This window comes from Lissotriton vulgaris, chromosome 7 (assembly GCF_964263255.1).
Source record: "Lissotriton vulgaris chromosome 7, aLisVul1.2, whole genome shotgun sequence".
NCBI lineage: Eukaryota > Metazoa > Chordata > Amphibia > Caudata > Salamandridae > Lissotriton > Lissotriton vulgaris.
In genome coordinates, this window is record NC_141695.1 from 290,682,840 (window position 1) to 290,706,512 (window position 23,673).

General features: G+C 48.8%; 1 protein-coding gene across 9 annotated transcripts in view; it reads right to left on the reverse strand.

Annotated features, from left to right (window-relative positions):
* The window catches only part of LOC147701408 (zinc finger and SCAN domain-containing protein 26-like), a 308,572-nt gene that overhangs the window by 89,529 nt on the left and 195,370 nt on the right, over positions 1-23,673 (reverse strand). For all 9 annotated transcript variants that reach the window (XR_015297461.1, XR_015297460.1, XR_015297462.1 and 6 more), the window contains exon 2: positions 22,165-23,073. Coding sequence is in view for 6 of the 9 variants with exons in the window: in XM_086930090.1 (XP_086786216.1) it covers positions 22,165-22,861 (697 nt within the window). In the remaining 3 variants the exon portion in view is untranslated. The remainder of the gene's footprint in view (positions 1-22,164; positions 23,074-23,673) is intronic.

Consider the following 23,673-nt stretch of genomic DNA (forward strand, 5'->3'; position numbering starts at 1 on the left):
CGGTCCTAGGAAGCTTGTTTCCGGTCCAGGGAAGGCATGGCTTGGAAGTTCGGGCCGGACTGTTCCCATGAGGCACAGGGTCAGACTGATTTGCATATGGCCATGTCTGAACTGGGGTGCCAGAGTGGGATAAAGAACGGTGATGGATTAAACCCTGATCTGATGACTGGGTGTGAGTGTTTGATTGGTTCAGATGCTCCATCCATCACCACCCCCTTTTTTTTTATTAGCTGTATAATTAGAGTATTAGCATTTGACAATCTACATTCAAGAAATTTGCACAGTAATATGCTCGTTGAGTTACAGTGTCATAAAACATATTAGGCATTTTCTATTTTATTTTTATGTCCATATTAATTAAACAACCCCCTAGTAAACCTCCCTCCTCCCCAACTTTCCCGCCCCTGGCACTCATGCGCTAGTTGTTCCAAAACTATCGGTATCTGGCTTTGCCCAATATATCTCGCTTCTTTATCAGGCTCTCACACAGTCATATAGGGACACAAACAATAATTGTACAGGGTTTCATTCACTGCACCCAGAAACACAATTTGCCCCGGTGGTATGAGGTTACGTTGGTTAAACAATCTAACCCTCATTCAGCGGTTGACGAGTGGGCAGACTCGTCGGCCCCTTCTGTTTCGAAGGACCCTAGGATAGTAAACCAATCTAGAGAAATTGGTGTTTTCCTGAGACCTCTACGTTCTTCGCGTTGCAATGCCTCACCCTCTGCCTTACCCCATCGCAGCACCTCCGCCCTCCACAGTTCTGGGTCAGGTGGTTTGGTCGATTTCCACCTCATTGTTATTGCACATTTTGCGAGTAGCATGGCCATATCAGTGAAACGGGCCGCCACGCTTCTCTTGCGCTTCACTGGCCCTAGTCCTAATATGGCATATTCTATGGTATTCATTGGCCTGGGGGTAGCTGCCCCGGTGAGCGCCTCATGTATAGTGTTCCAATAATAGCCTAATTTTGGGCAAACCCATATCATATGCATTAGTCTCGCGTCATCTGCTCTGCATCGGGGGCAGGTGTCGACCGTATCTGGAAACATAGCGTGTATGCGGTGATGTGTAAGATATGCCCTGTGTAGAACCATCAGCTGTATGAACTTGAACTTTGGGTTTCTGGCCACTTTTTTCGGAAATCTGAGTATGCGCTCCCACTCCTTGTCCCGGAGCTATCTTCCTATGTTGCCCTCCCATTTGGTTCTTAGGGGTTGTAGCGTTGTCGCTTTCCCTGCCCTGATACCAGCCGTGATCCATTTAGTTAGGTGGCTGCCTGTTCCCATAAGGTACTTGATGGAGGGTCCCGTTCTACCATCTAAATCACCAAAAAGGATATTGCTATCGGCCTTGGTAAGATGAAGGTCTGATGTAGGCCCTGCGTGATAGAAATCTGAAAATATGCTAATATGACTAACTATCATCATGCACCATGAGTAAATAAAGGCCCAAGAGCCCACCATGCTTGGGCCTAAAACATGTCCAAGGGCTACCATCTTATGATAACAGCCTCTCACATTAAACTCTGCTAGGCCTAAGGATTTTAAAAGAAAAAACATATGTTTCTGTGCATTAAAATATCAGTGCCCGTAACATCTTGCGATGATTCACTACCACATGACCACCACACATGTCCATGCCACAATAGGGCGGTACTGAACTTATCCGCTCAGGTGTACACAAAGGGCGGATGGATCCCTGTGGATGGCCTAGTATGTAGAGCAGCCTCCTTAGGTCCCCCTTGGGCTGGTGAAACAGAATGGGAAGAAGACATTGACTGGGATGTTGAAGATAACTGTGAACAAATTTGGAATGAAGCAGGAAGCAGATACACCTGGGGAGGGGAAAGGACGTACAAACATAAAAAAGCATTTAAACTAAAAAACCCTTCTCTTTGTTTCATAGGTAATGGCTCTGTCTCTGTGGGCGTAACACAGACTGTAATTCCACGGTTTTTAACTTCGATATGCAGTACGGCACCTCCACTCTGATGGACTACTACTGGGCTTGCAGAGAACACCTCTATCTCCAACTACCTCCTCAGTGGCTCGGACTGTGTTCTTTGGTGACTCTGCATGAAGTACATCTGGTTGTGCCGGCATCAAATGCTTCCCACATACGGTCACATCCAATGACAGGTGACGTGACATTCCTCCACCGACACCGGCGAGCAGCAGAGTATTTCGCAGCAGAAGCCCGTGGTAAGGTCCCAGAAGAATTCCGCCTCTTCAACGAGGCACAGCTTTTCTTCGGAGGGGCATTCCCAATGTTTCAAATTCAGGCTAATGCCCGTTGGCAGGAAGTAACACGCTATGAGGTCATGAAAGCCATCAACAGCCCCAGAGACGGCCTAAATGCAATAAGGGAAGAACTGCGCCCATTAAGACTAATGGTTCTGGAACATCGCTACTCCCTCGACATGCTGACGGCCAAAGATGGTGGTCTGCGTCATCAAATCGGAAAATCCTGCTGCACGTTCATACCGGAAAACGATGAAGATACCGGGTCCATATCAAGGGCCATTGAGGAGTTGACTAACTTGGGAAACGAAATGACCGACGAAGGAGGTGCCCCTGCGGACATTATTCCAACAGACTGGTTCAATCTTGACTGGATGCCTTCATGGCTCACAGCAATCTTAAAATTAATGATACCCATTGTTGGCATTCTTATAATTCTGTGGTGCGCCTTTCAGTTAGGGAGCCATTGCATTAAAAAATGAAGTACCAAGGCAGTAGGGATTAATTATGCTTGCACAGAGATCTACCAGATACCAAAATATGAAGACATGGATCGGGCTTGGGCTCCTGGGGATGGGAATGGAGAACAAATGCAAATGATCGAGCTAGTACCACCTAGCACGCACCCAGCACCACCTGGCACACACTCTGGGGTGCCATCAGCCCCACTTCTCCCTCCAGGTAGAAACACACTAAGTCACAACACTGCAGCTGTTCAGTATGAATGCCTGCTCAATGAATCAGGTCCACAGTATATCCAACTACTTAGGTCAGACGAAAACGTTGCACGTCCGGCCACTTTTAAGTGCTATGTCAATGACATGCCATGGAATCCACCATTGGCAGAAAAATCAACAAAATACTCACTTAAGAGTGTGTTCATAAATGAACAAGAGGGGGTAGATGATGGAGGGTCCCGTTCTACCATCTAAATCACCAGAAAGGATATTTCTATCGGCCTTGGTAAGATGAAGGTCTGATGTAGGCCCTGCATGATAGAAATCTGAAAATATGCTAATATGACTAACTCTCATCATGCACCATGAGTAAATAAAGGCCCAAGAGCCCACCATGCTTGGGCCTAAAACATGTCCAGGGACTACCATCTTATGATAACAGCCTCTCACATTAAACTCTGCTAGGCCTAAGGATTTTAAAAGAAAAAACATACGTTTCTGTGCATTAAAATAAACGAGGTGAAATTAGGCCTTCAGAGATTAGTTAGTTTCACAGCCAGCTTCAAGACCAACACCCACACATACACAGACTGGTGCACATTGGTACAGCTTCCTGAAAACATTGCTAAAGTAATATTTTGAAACATAGCTTGCACAAAGTAAAAGCAGCAACCTCTGGCAATAATCAGCACCTATCATAAGTTTCGCACTTGCAGATATTAGGAAATGTACGTAACAAAAAGTTCTTTTCTAGAAATGTACAAAATGTTCTCTTTTAAAAATGTACGTAACAAAATGTTCTTTAAAGATGTCCTTCCGGTGTCCTAGAACACATGTGGTTAGACCGCCTGCACTGAATGGGAGTAGGCCAGTGTCACCATAGAACCTTGGTTCCTCAATTTCAGGTATATCAGACCCAACCGTCAAATCTGAAGTCAGAACTTTCCTGCGGATGCCTGGCATTGAGCGTGGTCTGTTCTCCAGCTAGCCGAATATCTGACTTGGGACACCGACGCCTCTCTCAGGTTGTGGATCTCCCAGGGCAGATAACCCTTCTCTCTCTCTAGATCTCTGACCCTTTAGCTATCTCTCTTTATAGCAAGTTCCCTGTTTGGTAGACTTTTTAGACATTAGGTGACTGGTCTCATTCCTAGATACCACCAGACACTGAATTTAATAGTAAAATGTTCTATTTTGAGCTAATTCTACTTGTGCCTTCCTTGCCTTGACCCCATAATTCAGGGTCCTGATAGAAATGTACAATCTGTGAGAGTATATCTGTCCTAGAGTTCTATATCAATGTACTCAGTAGCGTAGGATCTTTGATCATCTGTGATCGTGTTCTTTTTAATACAATTTTATTCCAGTTTTGCCTTGAGATATTTTGAGCATTTGTCATCTAGCATTTACTCCAGACAGGGCGAAGTCTGGATCTCTTGTAGGAAATTGCATTGTAGGCTGAACTGATAAGCATTTATTTTTCAGCTTGTGAACTAAAAATAAAGTGCCACTCCAACTTGAAAATTCTGGTATCTTACATCTTTATTCCTCCTCTCTCAAGTGGAATGCTGTGTTGGTGATTTGTGTCCACACTCGAGGTGGTGACCACTGACCGAAAGGGTCAAGATTCACCCTTTCTCATACTGCATTGTTAGCAGTGGGTTTGTGGGTGGTTCGTCCCCATTCTGCGTCCATATTCTCGTCATGTAGTGTCGTAAACCAGCGTTCAGGAGAAACGATCCCCCCGGGATATGATGTGTGGCCCGAAAGTCCTCAAAGGACAGCATGTGACCATCCGCAAACAGGTCTCCGATTTGTGTTACTCCTGCGTCATGCCACGCCGCAAGTGCGTGGTTCGATAACAGTCCCGTCCCTAGTGGGATACCTAGCAGTGGGATTGTGGGAGCATATGAAGTCGTCGGTGTTGTGTATTTCACCGCTTTCCGCCAAAAGTGTATTGCTAGCCGGAGAAGAGGGGGTGTCTCCCTTGGCAGCTCCGAACGGGGTAAGAGTAGTGTATGTATTTTCCCTCTTGATCGGTCCTCTTCCAACATGCCAATTTCATGTAGTTTCGACCTGCCAGCTAGTAGGCAAGCCATTGTAGCCGACAGGCAAAGTTGTATGCTCGGAAGTCCTGTACTCCCATACCACCGGCCTCCGAGGAGAGCTGTAACTTGGCAAGCCCTATGCGCCTCCGTCCCGAGCCCCAGATGAGCTCCGTTAGGGTCGTATCCAACGCTCGGAACAATGTAGCTGGGATCAGGAATGGTAAGCTGGTGAAGTAGTAAATTAGGCGGGGGAGTACCACCATCTTGGAGACAGCCACTCTCCCTGCAACAGATAGTGGTAACGTTGTCCAGAATTGAACCTGCGATTTCAGTGCCAGTAGTGCTCTGCCCAGGTTGCCATCTAACATGTCCTCAGCTCCCCTATATATCTGAATCCCAAGGTAACGGAAAGTCGTTTCCGCCATTTTTGATAGGTATGTGGCGCAAAGGGCAATGGGGTGGACGAACCAGCGGCGCCAAAACAGTACCCATAAGACTTGGGTTCACTGATAGTAAGGCCCGATAATGTGCGGAAATCCTCAAATATCTTGGGTATGGAGTCTAAGTTCCCTCTCAGGTCTCCTAAGTATAGTATGATATCATCGGCATAAGCGGACGCCACATGTATCGTCCCGCCTCTCGTTATGCCTCTGTTGGGGGCCTTTGTCCGGAGTTTACAAAGCAACGGCTCTAGTGCTAAGATGAATATTAGTGGGGACAGCGGGCAGCCCTGCCTGGTACCTGTCGCGATGGTCAAGGCCTCCGATATGCACCTGGTCGTTCGCACTCGCGCCGTGGGGCGGGTGTAGAGTAGTCTGACCCAAGCAATATATTCGGGCGGTATCCCGAATTTTGCAAATGTTGCAAACATAAAATCCCATCTGAGGGAGTCGAAGGCCTGTTTTAGGTCCAAGGAAACACAGCCCTCTGTGCCCATGTCTGTTTGATCACGCAGCATGAGTTGGGCCAACCTCCGGAGGTTCATGGCTGTGCTATTGACGGGCACAGACCCGCACTGGTCAGGGTGTATCAGTTGTGGGATGTATTGGGCCAGTCTCATCGCTAGTACCTTACTCAATATTTTATAATCCGTGTTCAGTAGAGATAAAGGCCTGTAGTTAGCCAGTTGCATTCCGTTTCTGCCCGGTTTTAGGAGGGAAACTATCAGAGCCTGAAGGGATGACTGTGGTAATGAGTGGGTTCGCAGTGCCTCCTGATAAATAACCTGCAGGCGCGGGGCCAGCAGGTCGATATATGTCTCGTAAAATTCGTCCGGGAGACCGTCCGTCCCAGGGGTTTTGTTCCTCAGGAGAGTGTGGATAGCCTGCCGGATTTCTGCAACAGTGATATGGCGTTTTAGGTCGTCACGTTGGTTATCCGCTAGCTGGGGCAGTTCTAAGTCCCCCATAAATTCCTCAAATGCCGTGTGCGACAGGTGTCGGTGCGAGCCGTATAATGTGGCGTAATAGTCTCTAAAGGCAGTGTTAACATCTATCTGAGTCGAGGCCGTCAAGCCCTCTTGGTCTATAATTTCCAAGATGGGAAGGCGTGCTGGGGCATCACGTATAATGCGGGCTAAAAGGGGCCCTGATCTGTCGGCCTGTGTGTGTTGCCTGCAAGTGTATTCTCTATAGTCCAGTAATCTTAGTTCCTCTAGTAGCTCAACGTGACGTATGTGTGCTTCTTGTAGTGGTGTAAAGGGTAAATTCGTACCTGCAGCTTCACTTTCCAGCAATGCCAGCTTACCCTCAACTTCTTTAAGGTTGTCGATTACCTCCCGTTTCCTGCCCACTCGAGCTGCCATTGCTTCCCCTCTAATTAATACTTTGAATGCGTCCCATTCCATCTGCCTGGAGCTAGCAGTACCTGTATTTATGGTGAAGTAATTGACAATATTGTCTGCCAGTGACGTCTTGAATACAGTATCTTCTAGGAGGTCCGTGTTCAATCGCCATGTCGGTATCGGTGTTGGGAGCCTGCCCCATTGGAGTGTTATTTCCACTGGGTTGTGGTCAGAAAGTGTCTTACCCATATGTTGTGCTGTGAGTACTGTCCCTAATAAGCGTTTGGAGCAGAAAACGCGGTCTATTCTTGTGTGTAATTTATGAGGCGGGGAGTAAAAAGTGTATTCCTTATCGAGTGTTTACTGCGCCATGTGTCCGCCAGATACCAACCCTCCCTCCGCCCATTGTGCCAGCGCATCTGCCTGTCGTCTGCTCTCAGTGGCGTGTAAGGGTGGGTGTGACCTGTCGAGTGAGGTATCCAACACAGCATTAAAGTCCCCACAAATAATCCATTGGTATTCTGCCCAGTCAGCCAAGATCCCACTGACGCTGGTTAAAAAGTCTGACTGGCCTGAGTTTGGTGCATACACACTTCCAAGCACAACAGAGGTACCATCCAACAGGCCTCGCACAAATACATATCTACCCTCCTTATCCACTTTCTGCTCCACTGCCTTGAAGGGCACTGAGTTTCGGAGCCAAATAGCAGCCCCCCTTGAGAATATAGAGTAAGATGTAGCGAAAAGTTGTCCCTTCCATTTCTTTAGCAGCTTCGAGCTTTCGGCATTGTTCAAATGGGTCTCTTGGAGGCAGGCCATCATGACCCCCCTTCGATTAAGCTGAGCCAGTATTCTATGTCTCTTGTGAATAGATCCCATTCCCCGCACATTCCAGGTGCATAGTTTGTAGATATTAAGGGGCCCCATGACCGTTCGTGATATGTGAGAATGACAAGCTTCTGGGCAGATAGGCCAGATATACCTTATGGAAGGAGACGAGTGCCATATGAACAATTAACCCCGTAACGTGAAGGTCCCCAAGCAAAAAGACCTGAGGTCCAAACCAAGTTGCCCAACGTGGGCAAATGTCAAACAGAAACATGTCTATACGGTGGGGGGTGTAGTCCACGTATACCTGACTTGTACTGGTCGGTGGTGTTACAGCGAGTCCTTAGCAAATGTGTTCCCGCTGCCACCCACCCTTTCATGTGTCCACGTGTGAGTTTTATACGTTACCACCCGGGTCCTGCCAAAGGCGCCGTTAAAATTCCAATGCCATTTGCGCTGTGATCTTGGGGAAAAGCTGCAAACTGTCTGCCGATCCGGACACCTCTGTATGTGTGCCTGAGTTGCTGGCCGAGCCAACCGCCGTGCCTGCATCGTGCGCGGCCAGCGCCTCTTCCGTTAGTTGGACCACAGTCGTCTGTTTCCCAAAGCGGCTCTTGGTTGATTGTCCCCTTGTCGATGATCGCGCTGAGTGTTCTTGTCCAGTGTTGGATTGAGGGTGTTGCCAGCCCGTCCGGTTCGAGGGTTCGTCACTCCGGTTATCTGCAAACGGATCTTGTGTGGTCGGTGGCGTTAGTGTCACCTCCATCCATTCCTCCGCTTCCTCAGGAGTGTCAAAAAAGTGCGATTTATTTTCGTATAGTGTTTTGAGGCGAGCAGGGAACAGGAGGGCATACTTCAAATCCCTGTCCCGTAGTTTACGTTTCACCCCTAAGATGGTAGATCTGGCTCGTTGCACCGCCGGGGTAAAGTCCGGATATAGTTTTGTCCTCGTACCTCAGCGGCGCCTTTTCTCTGGCCACACATAGGACTGCGTCGCGGTCTTTATAGTGAAGGAGGCGCGCTATTAATGGACGTGGTGGCGCCCCTGGTTTCGGCGGTCTCGTAGGCATCCTGTGCACGCTCTACGCTGTACAGCGGGGTTAAATCCTGTGGGCCTACCACCTTCTTGAGCCAGTCTTCCACAAACTATGTGGGATTCCTCCCCTCGCTCCGCTCCGGAATGCCCAAAATGCGGACGTTGTTGCGGCGGGCCCGCCCTTCCGCATCATCCATCTTGTCCCACAGCAATTTGATTTGTTTTTCCATGCCTTCTTTCTTCGTGGAGTGGTCCGTTTGCTGTGGTATTAGATCGTTCAGTGCAAGCTTCTGCTCCGAGACCTTCTCAGCCAGTTTGTTATGGTCTGCCCTGAGCAGAGACAGGCCGGTAGCCATATTGTCCATGCGCAGTTCTAGCGCTTCTCTCGTGGCTCTTATTTCATTCAGGATAAGGTCCAGTTTGGCATCCTGTGTGCCCTTCCCCGTTGGCGGTATAATGTCCACGTTGGAGGAGGCGAGCAGATCTTCCGCACCAGTAGACTGCATGTCCGTGGTCACGCGCTGGTCCTGGTCCTGGGCCTTGACCCTGTGCTTTCCCATGGATCTTGTGTGCAGGGTGGCGGTGGGTCGTTCCTTCAAATCTTCCGCAGGCTCCACTTATCCTCGGTCCACTGCTTCCTCCGTGCAGGCAGTTCCTGTATTAGCCGGTCCTATAGGATAGAGGCTGTTGGTAGTGCGGTTGCGAGTGGGGCCGGAGGATCTCACCGGTGTTGTAGTGCCTACGCTCACGTGTAGTGGCGCAGCACTTTATTTATTTATGTTCTTATATAGCGCAGGAATTCAACCCCCGAAAGGGTATCTCCGCGCTTACGCTTTACCAAAGAGCCAAGACCTTGTTCTGAACTGTGAAGGAAAGGAGAGAGAATCCTAACAGGCGACAAATAAAAACGTTTTCAGGGACTTCTTGAAGGATTGAAAATTGGTAGTATTTTTGAGAGCAGGGGGCAGTGAGTTCCATAGGATGGGGCCTTTGTAGGACAGGGCTCGCCCTCCCTGCCTAGCTTTTTTTATCCTTGGAACCTGGAGTTGTTGCTGACTGCTGTAGCGCAGGGTGCGACTGGGTTTGTAGGGTTTGAATATTTCTTTTAAATATTTAGGTCCATTGCAAAACAGACATCTCACTTATTTTCCCCTTGTTTAGCCGCGATAGGGTTCTTGGTGGTGGCGGTAGTTGCTGCTTACCGCATTCCCTGGGGGTCCGTCAGGTTTAGGCAGGGAACGCCGTGGTTTGCGTCTCGTTGCTGGTAGTCTTCAGTGTAGCGATGCCGCTTTCAGCTTGTATCACCTTTCGTGGCGTGCTTTGCTGTGTGAAGTCGCCTCTGCCAGTGCTGATTTAGCAGCCTTACATGGGTTACGTTGCGCACTTGGGGCTGTGGCTCCGTGTGTGCACCCCAGTGCCCTCTCGTTGTCACCTCACGGTCCGGCTGGCACGCCGGTTTCAAAATGGCGCCAGGTACCGCTGCCTTAGCGCCAGTCCAGGCGGCCCGTACAGATCAGCCGCGGCGCACCCCCAGGTATCATGTAGGATTCCTGCCAACCGCCTCCGTGTTAGTCCCGTCCCCTGTGCCTCATACAGGCTCTTAGGGACCATGCGCGTGTGTACGCTCCACGGTGGTAGCGTCCTGGAGCTCTGCCCGGTCCACGCCAGCCGCCGGTCGGGGTCGGGCCAGGGGAAGCGGGTGCCTCGGCGTGTCCCAGGTGCAGCGCTCAAACGCAGGAGGAGCGGATGTCAGTCTCTGGGTACTGCGATAGGTCGCAGTGACGCCGCTCACCTCCGGTGCCTCTTCGGCGCTCCGTTGCTCGTGGTCTGTTGGTCCGGCCTTCGCTCTGAGGCCGCGGCTTCACCCAGGGGAGTAGGCCTCAGCAGTCTTGGCGGTCCCAGCTAGCGTCACAGAGTGGATCTTCGCCGTCGCTAGGTCTCTCACACCTACGGCGACTTTAGGGGGCTGAATCGGGTGGGTGGGGTATTAGGGAAGCAGGATATTCAGCTAGTGTTGTGGGCTATCGACGCAGCTCGATCGCTACACGTCCGCCATGTTCGGCTCGTAGCCACGCCCCCCCTCACCACCCCCTTTTGTACCGCTTTGTTCGCCATAAGTTGGAAGGGTATGCTCAGACGTGAGTGCCTTGCTCACTTTGCCACTGGATTCAAGCAAGCCTGGCTGAAGACGGCTGTAATGCCAGAAACCGGTCCTAGGAAGCTTGTTTCACGGTCCCAGCTAGCGTCACAGGGTGGATCTTCGCCGTCGCTAGGTCTCTCACACCTACGGCGACTTTAGGGGGCTGAATCGGGTGGGTGGGGTATTAGAGAAGCAGGATATTCAGCTAGTGTTGTGGGCTATCGACGGAGCTCGATCGCTACACGTCCGCCATGTTCGGCTCGTAGCCACGCCCCCCTCACCACCCCCTTTTGTACCGCTTTGTTCGCCATAAGTTGGCAGGGTATGCTCAGACGTGAGTCCCTTGCTGACTTTGCCACTGGATTCAAGCAAGCCTGGCTGAAGACGGCTGTAATGCCAGAAACCGGTCTTAGGAAGCTTGTTTCCGGTCCAGGGAAGGCATGGCTTGGCAGTTCGGGCTGGATTGTTCCCATGAAGCACAGGGTCAGACTGATTTGCATATGGTCATGTCTGAACTGGGGTGGCAGAGTGGGCTAAAGAACGGTGATGGATTAAACCCAGATCTGTTGACTGGGTGTGAGTGTTTGATTGGTTCAGATGCTCCATCCATCACCACCCCCTTTTGTACCGCTTTGTTCGCCATAAGTTGGCAGGGTATGCTCAGACGTGAGTCCCTTGCTCACTTTGCCACTGGATTCAAGCAAGCCTGGCTGAAGACGGCTGTAAGGCCAGACACCGGTCCTAGGAAGCTTGTTTCCGGTCCAGGGAAGGCATGGCTTGGCAGTTCGGGCTGGACTGTTCCCATGAGGCACAGGGTCAGACTGATTTGCATATGGCCATGTCTGAACCGGGGTGGCAGAGTGGGCTAAAGAACAGTGATGGATTAAACCCAGATCTGTTGACTGGGTGTGAGTGTTTGATTGGTTCAGATGCTCCATCCATCACCACCCCCTTTTGTACCGCTTTGTTCGCCATAAGTTGGCAGGGTATGCTCAGACGTGAGTCCCTTGCTCACTTTGCCACTGGATTCAAGCAAGCCTGGCTGAAGACGGCTGTAAGGCCAGACACCGGTCCTAGGAAGCTTGTTTCCGGTCCAGGGAAGGCATGGCTTGGCAGTTCGGGCTGGACTGTTCCCATGAGGCACAGGGTCAGACTGATTTGCATATGGCCATGTCTGAACTGGGGTGGCAGAGTGGGCTAAAGAACAGTGATGGATTAAACCCAGATCTGTTGACTGGGTGTATGTATAGGCATTTATATAGCGCACTACTTACCCGTAGGGTCCCAAGGCGCTTCGACCACTGCGAAACCCTTCCTGGCTTCCCTGAGAGATGGTCCCTTAATGGGTATCTCCAGGGTGAGACCAGGCATCCCCGGCGGTCTGGTGGGGCCGTTAGTGAAGATGAGGCAAGCTAATGCCCAGAGTTGCCGAGTGTGATCGCTGATCAGAGTGGGCACCGAGGCGAGAGAATTATCGAGTCCGCTGACCCTGGTCCAGAAACCTGCCGCGCCGGGAATCGAACCCTGGTCCCGGGCCGTCCTCTGCTCTCGGTCTGCCGCCTCTAACCAGTGAGCCACACTACTTCACTTGGGTACATGGTGATGCGCTTACCCCCCATGTTCATATGGAGAAGTTATTTGTGAGTGTTTGATTGGTTCAGATGCTCCATCCATCACCACCCCCTTTTGTACCGGTCTAAAAACGGTAGCAGGAAGCGATAACAGAGCTGCAAATAACTTCTCCATATGAACATGGGGGGTAAGCGCATCACCATGTACCCAAGTGTGCAGGTGCGACGCCTGAGCGACTCTGTAGTAGAGCTCCAGGTCCGGGGCGCCTAGGCCACCCATACTATAAGGCAGGGTTAGGATTCTCCATCGTACCCTAGGCTTCTTGCCCACCCTGGCTAGCTTGGTCATGAGCTGTGTCAATCTCTGAAAGAAAACCCGGGGCAGCACCATCGAGAGGTTGACAAACAGAAATAGCATTCTGGGGAGCACTTCCATCTTCATAATAGAGATGCGACCCAGGAGCGAGAGGGGGAGTCTGCACCAGGCTTCAACATCATCTTCTAACTTGCTGAAAGCCACCCTGTAGTTCTCCCTGAACACAGTCTCATGGTCAGTGTGCAGCCGTATCCCCAAGTATCTGATCGGATCTGTGGTCCACAAGAGCGGGAACTCCATGTCAAATTGCTGTGTTACCGGAGTGAGGGGGAAGGCGAGCGACTTAGCCCAGTTAACTCTTAGTCCGGACAGGGCACCAAAGTGCACCACTTCTCCGAGCATCGACAATAGATAAGTTTCTGGGTCACGAACATAGAGCAAGGTGTCGTCCGCATACATAGAGACAACTATCCTGTATGCAGGGAAGCTTATGCCCTCGTTAGCATGGTATTCCTGAAGTGCACACGCCAGCGGGTCTGCCACCAGGTCATAGAGCAGAGGGTTCAGGGGGCATCCCTGTCTGGTCCGCCTAGTGATGGGAAAGGAGTCAGTGAACTAATCTCTGAGGCATACCCTGGCCTTCGGTTTGTTGTACAGCGATCCTAACATTTGCAGGAAGGTTAATCCCAGACCCATCCGTAGCAACACTCGCCTCATAAATGGCCACTCCACTGAATCAAAGGCCTTCTCCATGTCAAGAAACACAGCAATCGCCTCAGTGTCCTGTTTAACATGCTGCATAGTGCAAATATTGTAAGTGAGGTTCCTGCTGGGGATAAATCCCGCCTGTTCGGGAGCGACAAGCAATGGGGCCAAGAGCGGCAATCGGTTTGCCAACACTTTGGCAAATATTTTGGTGTCCACGTTTAGGAGGGAAAGGGGTCTATATGAGCTGCACTCCTCAGGCGGCTTTCCAGGCTAAAGTATGGTGACCATTAGCGCCTCTTTCATGGAGTGTGGCATGCAGCCTTCCACACAGATGTCGTCAAATAACGTCGACAAATGTGGGAGCAATTGGTCTTGGAACGCCTTAAAAAAGCCAACTGTAAGTCCATCAGCGCCAGGCGCACTGCCCGACCGCATACCCGCCAGGGCCTCGACAATTTCATCCTTCTCGATGGGTAGCATCAGGAATTCCCTATGTGTGTTGGTAAGTGTGGGTAGTTCTATGTGTTCCAAGTAATCTAGGATTTCGTCGTCAAGGTCCCCGATCTTAGATGCATATAGATCAGTGTAGTAGCTTCTAAACTGCTGTGCTATATCCACCTAGTCAGTAAGGATCTCGCCCCCCTCCGACCTCCCCTCCGTGACCTGTGGTCTGCCCCTTCTCCCCCGCAACACCCTCGCCAAAACAGAACTCGGCCTATCACCCTCCCCGTATGTACGTGCTGTTGCATACTTTCCCATATGTTTAAACTCTCTGTCAGCCTCCTCGTGGTGTTCCGTCATTAAGGTTTGAATATCCTCGTCAACTGCTGTGTCGTAGGCAGTACGCTGGTGCGCCTCTAAGCTCAACAATTGTCGTGCCAGCTCTGTCAGTCTTCGTCTAATCGACTTAAGGACCCCCGAGTGCTTAGACATGGCAAAGCCCCGAATATAGACCTTAAATGCCTCCCAAACTGACTGAAAGCTGTCTACAGACCCCAAGTTGGCCTCAAAAAAGACCTCTATTGCTTCTGCGAGTTCCCCTCGAAATACAGGTTCAAGGAGCGAGTAGGGTGGGAATCGCCACGTAAACGGCGAGAGCGTTTTCTTAGGGGTCGCCACAACCAAGAGTATTGGTGAATGATCAGATAGGGTGCGCAGTAAGACCCTACAGTCACGTATCTGCCCCAGCAGCGAGGAAGACGCTAGCCAATAATCTATTCGGGTGTGAATATTGCGATAGGCGGAATAGTGCGTATAGCCCCCTGCTCTGCATGACACACTCTCCACACATCATCCAGATCGGAGCTGGTGATCACGCTGAGAAGTATTTGGGCGGCAGCAGAGGGCCTACGGGCCGGGCCTGTAGATCTATCCAAGGCCGGGTCAAACACCAGGTTAAAATACCCACCCCAGAGGAACTGGGCCGGGGAGAAATCGCCTGTCCTTGCTGCCAGTGATTTGTAAAAGTCAGGGGAATCAAGGTTCGGGCCGTACACATTAACCAATATTAAGTCTAGCCCCATACCCTTACATCTCGAGATTACAAAATGGCCTTCTGGGTCTGCACTCCAAAGGTCCAATGTTAACTTCGATCTAGGGTTGACCCAAGTTAGTACGCCCCTAGCATGTGTTGTGAAACCCGCAGAGGCAATATTACCCTTGAATCCTTTGCTATGCAACATCCTGCTCGATGAAGGCAGGTGAGTCTCCTGCAGGAGCGCCACATCAATCTGATGCCTCTGTAAATAACCCATTCACTTCTTCCGATAATCATTAAGGCCCCTGACGTTCCATGCGAGTGCCCTAATCGAGTCAACTGGTCTAGCTTTCTTAGGTGCCGCATTACTCGCCATCGTCAGCTAATCTGAGTTTCTTGCATGTGTATATAATGAGTGTTTCTACGCTCTGGTGCATGCTAAAAAAACAAAAATGTACAGGGTGTGAGTTTGCAGTTAGCTGTATGCTGAAAAACAGATACAATCTCGCCCCTCCCCCAAACATTCGATCCCATCCCAGAAACTCTTCCACCCCCCACAGCAGACCCCCCCAACCTGGCCTTGCAGAGAACTTCACCACCCACCCTCCCCCCTTCCCAATTATCAAATAACATGACCTCCTGGAAGTCATAAAGGTGCATTACGCGCGGGGGCCAAGGTTGCCACACAACTCTTGTGTAGTGCAGATGCACAAAGAAAACTATACTCTCTTATCCAACCCCTCGTTGTACCGCATACTGTGCATCAGTAATAATAAGCAAGGCAAGTCTTTTAACAGTTCTAGCATCGCTGTAGACGACCCCAATACATGAATATACCTCCCCTCTTTCGGTCCAGCGCTATGGTCAACTCTTGCTAGATTTCTGTCCATGCCCATCAAACCTTTGACCGGCACCAATATCCTTGAGTTCGGCGAGAGCTACGCCGCCGTCGCCATCTCTGTAATGGACACTCTGAGCCACCAGGACCCCTGTTGACTCCCCGCTGCCCCACATCCTGGATCCAAACTAGCAAAGAAACAGTCCCCAAAATTAGACCTCACCGCTTGCAGTGACTCACAGATCCCCAGTCCTTATGAAGTTTCATAGCGCTTGGACACCTCCGGGCAGCTATTCGCGCTTTATAAAAAGCATTTTCATTTCATTTCATTTCATTTCATTCATTTTATTTCATTCATGAAGCGTTAAAGCTGAAAAGATTCACTCCTGCTCATCCAGCTGGCTGCTCCTCTCCTCGCCAGCCGCCGGTCTGTTCGCGTCCCTGCGATGATCCCTCGTCCAACCTTTCAACGCTTGCTGCAGGGCTCTGGGATCGGTGAAAAGGTGGGATTCCCCCTGCTGGTTCACTCGCGGTTTAGCTGGGTACAGCATTGCATAATCCAGACCAAGGTCCCTGAGCTGTCGTTTGAATGGGGCAAAGCGCTTGCGCGCTTCCTGCAACCTGGCAGTGAAATCAGCATATAATAAAATCTCTAAGCCCTCATATTGTAGTGATTTGTTATCTCTAGCCAGCCGTAGCGCCGCATCTCTGTCCCTATAATTCAGCAGCTTGGCAATGATACGGCGCGGCGGTGCCCCAGGCCGTGGGCGAGGGCCCAGCGAGCGGTGTGCACGCTCCACAACAAACATTGTGGAGAAGGATCCCTCACCGAGAAGAGTGATCAAGAGTTTTTCAATGAAATTCTGCATGTTGCCCGTCTGGGTTGTCTCCGGAAGTCCCGTGATACGTAGGTTACAGCGACGCAAACAGGCCTCCAAATCCTCCGTTTTATCTTGCAGCGCCATCATTAGTTTCTCGATCTTTTTGTGATCAGTGTCCAGCTACGTTTGAGCCTCCTCCACCTCAGTTAACCTTCTTTCGGACTTATTGAGCCTTTCAGCATGCTTGTCGATGCGCTCCGCCATTCTGTAGGTGAGGGCATCTATCTTCGAGCCTAGGAAGACATACTGTTTTGGAGGCCTTTTTCCATGGCCAAAAGCATGCTTTTTATGTCCGTGCCCGCAGCAGAGTCTTCACCCATTTGTGTGTTAGCACTGTTCTCGCCCGGAGGCTCCTGCGACTTGGAGCGCCTTAAATCAAAGGACATCTTGCTATGTGTCTTATCCCCTCTGTCCATACTGCCAACTGGTACGAAGCCCCGCGGCTGCCGTGACCCGCTAAGGACGATACACTCCAGCAGATCAGGAACGTCCCGGGCAGTCAACGCCTCCGAGCTAGCGTTGAGATCCACCCCAGCTCAGCCCAGTGCCTGCGACATGAGGGAATTCGCTGTTTTACCCCCCGTGGTCCGCACCACGGGCCTGGGCCTCCAAGCGTCCAGGGCCTCCCCACGCAGTCGCCGTCTCCGTTGCACTCCTAGCTGCACTCTAGTGACCATCAACAGTCCCGCAGCTCGCCCCACCGTGTGTCTCTTCGTCGAGGAGTGGCTGTCAACGAAGCGCCCGCTATGATGCTGTCCGTGCCTTCACAACAGGGAGGTGAGTGGGTGGGGGGGGCACAGGTAAAATTAATGGGGCCCCCTCAAAACTGAATTCGGCCAGGGAAAAAGGAGGGGAATGAAAAAACACAGCAAGAAGAACAATTTTCCCTCAATGGCCACAATATTTTAGTACAAATATATATTCAACATTCAATTTGGTATGGGTGACAAATACACAGCAGTCTTATTAACTTTCTTTAGAAGAACAAAGTTTTATTCATTATTTCCAAGTTATCATTTCTTTTAGTAATAATCTTTTCTCATACTTGCTCTAAATGGAGAACTTCTTTTTTTTTAAAAAAAAGGTTTTTTTGTTATTTGATTTATGGACAATTTCATAGTAGATGTATAAGTCTCAAATGTCCAAATACATTGATATTTCATTCAAAACCTCTACTGGGACCAGGCGCCGGGGAGCACGTACCTTTCCAGGGCCCCCGGACCGATGCAGAGTTCGCCCCCGGGTTCATGGCAGCACTCTGGCCGCACGCACGATGACGCAGCGGGGGCGGGCGCTGCACTTCAGGACGCGGCTGGAAGGCCTTCAACGCCGCAGCACCGCCGCGTCTAATAACTCGGATCCCCGGCACCAAATCTCAGCAGCCAGGCAGCCACTGCAAGCTTCAGCCGTCCTCAGTTTTAGGGGGTGCTACAATCGCGACTATTTAAAGAACTGATGCAGGATAATGAAGGATTTTGCCGACGAGACAGAGCACTAGGCTCAAGCGGCCATTTTGGTCGCCGGCAAGCTCCGCCCCCCACCAGGGATTTCTTTTTTAGATTAATTTTGGCGATGTCGGGGAGCGGGGGGCAAGGGTCGCTCCCCATTACTTGGGTGATTATTTTGGCAGAGGTCCATTTTGGGAGTGCATGTTCTGGCTTTATTTGTAGGCCTATCTGCCCCGCAGTATGGCTGGTAGATTGTGTGTGGACTGGTGCATTATTTGCATATGTGATTGTAATGTTTTATTTCGCCTCTTTTTCTAGTGCAAAGCTTTTTGATTCTGGTTTGCGGTTTCGTCAGTAGTTCATCTACAGTTTGCGTAGTTGCAGGTGCTTGAAAAACATTTTTGTTGTGTTCACTCCAAATGAGCATTATTGTCATGCATGAATGAATATTTTGTAATTGGTGTCATAATAGCAGCATATTTAGCTTATGTTTTGAGTGTGAAATTGTTTTGGGATTTGTGTACAATGTATATCTCATGTGCAATTTTCTTTTTTAACGGGATATTTTTGGTCCTAGCTGCGTCTGTGCAGAGTAGGTGGTGCTGATTCTAGGTGTTTCTGGCAAGTGTGTGGTATAATTTTGGAAAACATAGGTCTTTGTGCTAAAGCCACATTTTGTTTATTACTTATTTTACAAAGAGTTTGTTCCTGTGGACTTGTTTGTCAAGTTACCTTTATTAGTAAGGATTATGGCTAGCCGAAGGATTACCGCTCATCAGGTGGTTGGTATGTTTTTTTAATCTTCCTCTAACCTGGAGTATGAGACTGAGTCAATCTGAGGCAGAGGAGGGAGTGCAAGATTTTGGCAGTGACATTTCTGTCCACGAGAAATCATCTGGTGATGAAGCTACTCTCAGAAAGGATGAAGCTACTTTCTATGTGGATGAAGTGATGGTTTTAGAGGAGGACACTGATGTGTTGATGGTGCATCAAGAGGCATCTGGATTGCAGCCTGGGGCTGCAAGGCTTTCCAATTGGAAGTGCTGAACTCAGGGAGGATTCAAACATGGTGCAGCCGCTGTTGCCTGCCTTTAGTGAGAATGTGGGGGGTAGAGTGAATTGTGATTTTTTTTTGCCTATACAGTTTCACTTGTTTATGGATGATGCATTTTTGGCTAAGATGGTTGAGCAGACTAACGTGTATGCTGAACAGTTTTTGGGGGGCCAACAGTGCCAGACTTAGGGCGCTTTCCAGAGCTAACTGGTGGACTCCCACAAATCTGGATGAGATGAAGAAGTTTGTGGGTTTCACTTTTTTGATGGGCTTGATAAGAGATATAGAGTCTGTTTGTGAAGAGGTATGTGTAAGGAGAGTCGTTTCCACTGTGATGATTGTCCTGGATTGTGTGTGCCCACATGTTTCAGATTGTATCACACAAGAGTTTTTGGGTTCTTCTGTGAGTCTAATAGTGTTTGGGTTCTTCTGTGAGTCTAATAGTAAACTGCCTAGTCTGTACTGTTTTATATTTGTAGTTCTGTTTCACGGACGGCATTAGAATGATGTATTTAGTTACCACTGTTGTGTCTGTGGTTATAGTTTTGTATCCAATTCCAATGGGTTTGTGTTTTCTTTCTTGATAAAAATTCTTGACTGTGTTAATGGACTGGTAGTTGGCTGGCGGTGTGGGCGGGGACTGAAGCTTGGCTGGCGGTGTGCGTGGACTGGCGCTTGGCTGGCGGAGTGCGAGCAGTAACCTGCTGCTGGTCATTACACACACTGCTAGCCAAGCCACTGCTCACACTGCATCAACTGTCAGCCGGTGTGATTGCTGTATCAGTCATGTGGGCATATGAAAGTGATGGGCCATTAAATGGCACAGTCTGTTGGAATGTGCTTGGCCCGCGGCTAGCGATGTCAATGGTCTTGTGTGTGTCACACATGAAAGGTGTGTGAATGGCCTGTAAAGAGGATGGTCCCTTGACGTGGCTTTAGAGCTTATGAGCTGAGAGTCATTGGTTCAGGTTTTTAACCTTTTAATTATTAACAGTGCATTTACTTTTTGTGAAATCTCTTGGTAATAAAATGTTACGCTCTGAACCTTCACTCACCCTCGTGCCAAATCCAACCAGTATGTGTGTGTACTTGAAGAACATATGGATAGGCAGTAATGTTTGTCCTGTCCGTCTTTCTATGCCAAGGTGTAGCTTGTCTGGAGGGAAAATCTACCAACTTTAGATATATTTGTAAATTAAAAAACATAGGGAGTGCAGGGGAGTGTGCCTCTCATGATCCCAACAACTTTTTTTTATTCACAATGCCATGAAAACCTCAAAATGGGACTATAGTCACACATTTTCCTTGCATTACAGTGTTTTCCTACCCACAATCCTGTATAAACCGGACATCTAGTTGGCAAAATCAAATGTTCTCACATTTCTGTGTAGGAAAATTGTGGGGTCACCAGGCTGACAACTTTCAAACCACCTAGTATTCCCCCCGATAAAAAGGGTACCTCACTTTTGAGGGTGGGCCAAGTACCCCTGACACGTAATGGCCCAAAGAGTATTGTGGAGACATCATAATTACCAATCACAAAGTTACCTGGTTTTACAAGGGTGGTCACCTTGGTTTTTGGCCCCGGGCTCGTCGACCATCGAGGGAAACCTACCAAACCCACACATTTCTAAAAACTAGACAACCGGGGGAGTCCAGGGATGTGTGGCTTGCGTGGATCACCCAACGTTTTCCAAACCAGAAAACAAATACTGTCAATTACTTATGACTGTCCAATTTTCCTGTCATGAACAGCTTGTGATACATTCAATGAGAACACTTCCTACCCCTCTCTCTCTCTCTCTCTCTCTCTCTCTCTCTCTCTCTCTCTCTCTCTCTCTCTCTGTAGTTTGGTGTACTCCACTATCATCAACCATAGCCCTATATTTGTGTGATCCTCAGATCAGTCCTGGAACCCTTTTCCCCTTCATTCAACTATTTCTCTCAGCGACATCTCCTTGCCAGGTTTCACTTTAAATCAACCAGCTCCCACTCAGTCATAAGGCTGCTAATTAGTTATATATAGAACAATGATCTACTCTTTTAAACAAAAAATGATCAACTGCTACAGAACAAGACAGACTACTTAGTAGTTTACAACTGGGTCTCCCACTGTACTATTTCATCTGACTGGATAAGGCGGTCTTCTTTGCTACCATAACCATGTACAATCTCCTAAAGCACACACCTAACTCTGCAGGCTCTCTGCCAAAACAGGACTCTACCAGAATCTGATACTGGCTCTATGGAGGAAATCTCTTAGCAACTTATATATTGGTCCAAGTTTGCATACTATTCTCTTGCTTCCTTTCCCTGCACCACCGACCCCATGTCTTCACCCCATTAGTAGCCCTGGTATTTGTTGAATGCATGTGTATTGTGTCAATGTTGCTGTGTAAAGCACTCCTCTACTTCTTGGTGCTCAAGCATAAAATTGTTCACCAAACAGGACCAATCTCCCAATTGCTTTGAGGCTTGCTTTCAGGTCTGTTCAAGTGATTTGGGTTGAGACTTGAAATTAGTCTGTTCGGACCCTGTAGCTCATGGTATGTGTTCCAAACCACTACCTGGTGCATCTGGCACTTCACGTGATGCCCCAAACTTTAGCTCTGAGCCTGATAGAAAAAATAATCAAAAAGTGGAGACTCTATGCTGGTGTACAGTGGGGGTCGGCTATCTGATCACATGTCATTCTAGAAATCAACTTAAAAGAAAGTTGTAACACAGGCCCACCCCTAGGTGGTAACAGAGTGCGAAGCAGGTAATCTACAACAAAGCATGCATGTCTATTGGTCCTTTATGTCATGTTAGATTTAGAAATGCCTGCCTATCATTGCTGGTCTTCCATACCCACTTACAGACAGTGGTGCCAAAATTCATGATCAGCTCAGTTTGGTTTCACATTATGTCATTTCAACGGCAACTGTCCAGTGTACAGCATAGGTCCTTCTTTGTAATGGAAATGCTTTTCGGCCAATAAATAACAAACATATCCCAAGGAGAATAGGAAAATGACATTTAAGCGACACAAAATATAAACACAACAACTTCAATCAGACACATTCCCTCGGAAATAATACGTAGCCGTGCTTCGCATAAACTTCCTCCTACCTGAAGCAAAGAGCTCTTTGCCGCGGGCCGAAGACTGGACAAACGAGTTAGCATTTTTGTAAGCTGGTCCGATGTCTTCACCAGTAAGGAAACCCTCCATCAACTGAACGGCGCTGTCCAGGGACTGCACTTTGTGTTGACTTAGCCATTCCCTTGCACTCTCTGGCAGGATGCGGAGGAACTGTTCCACTAAAATTAGCTCCATCATTTCTGCGGCACTCCGCGTCTCTGGTTTCAGCCACCTTTTGCCCCAGGCTCGCAGTTGCTGCGCCACTGTCTGCAGGTTGGCCCCTGCGGTGAAATCCAAGCTGCGGAACTTTTTCCGGTAACTTTCCTCGCTCACGCTCACATGTGCGAGAATTGCATTTTTTACGTCATCATAATTATTAGCATTGTACAATGGCAATGCCTGATAAACCTCCCTGGCATTCCCGGTAAGAAGTGGAGCTAGCTGTTGTGGCCAATCCTCTTTAGGCAACATGGCGTCTTCCGCTGCGCACTGAAACATCATCAGGAAGGTCTCGGGGTCATCGTCGCATTCCAGATCGAGAATCTGTATGCGCTGGAAAGGAGACTGGCAGGGTTCATAAAGATGCAATTGAGCCTCTGGCTCACTGGACGGCATCTGTAGACCAACCTGGTCCAAGGGCTGCTCCACAATAACAAATAGTGTATCTGGGCTTTCTTCTGTTGCCATAATTTGTAGTTTCTTTTCTTATAAATATTTTAAAAGCTTCCCTCACTTAAGTTCAATAAATAGCTATAATGCAAACTATTTTCACCCCATCAAATTAATCCAAACCAGTCACAATAGTAATATAAATATTTAATTTCCTCAAATTCTTTGTCGAATTGAATGATATGGTCTTTAGCAAGAACCAATCTTCGATGAATAAAACAAAGTGATACCTAAGGAAATTGAAAAGAAAACAGATTTATTACAAATGCATGTTTTAATGCTTTTAAGCACTATAAGAGAGAGGACAGAGAAACCATAAAACACTGATTAACATGAGGAAAAAGTACAACAACAAGTCCTGTGCACAAGCATATGAGCGGATAAACAATACAGATGAGTATTCGTTAACAAGGATGAAGGCAAAGGTGTTCTTTCTTGGAGTGTTGAATTTTAATGGTGTGTTACTTCGCGAGCCAGCCAACACGTGTTTCGTCAATGGAGTGTCAAACACTCGACTTCTTCAGGGCTGGAACAAACATGGAAAAAACTGTGTTTACAAAAGTGTTACAAGTCAGCGCCTTCAAAGATGCTTCATTAAGCGGTGCACCGTGATTTAAGACCTCTTGACTTTTAAAGGGGTAAGCACCAGAATGAAAGGATGCGTTTTGATCAAATCCGTCATGAAGCCCATTGTGGTGAAGTCCATGCATGGTTACAACATTGTGTGTGAACCTAAACACTATTTGCCATAGTACGGTGTGGTGTTGATGCAAAGTGGGGGTGAGTCACTGTTTCAGTACAACGTTTGTTGCCGGCTAGGTTTGAAATGT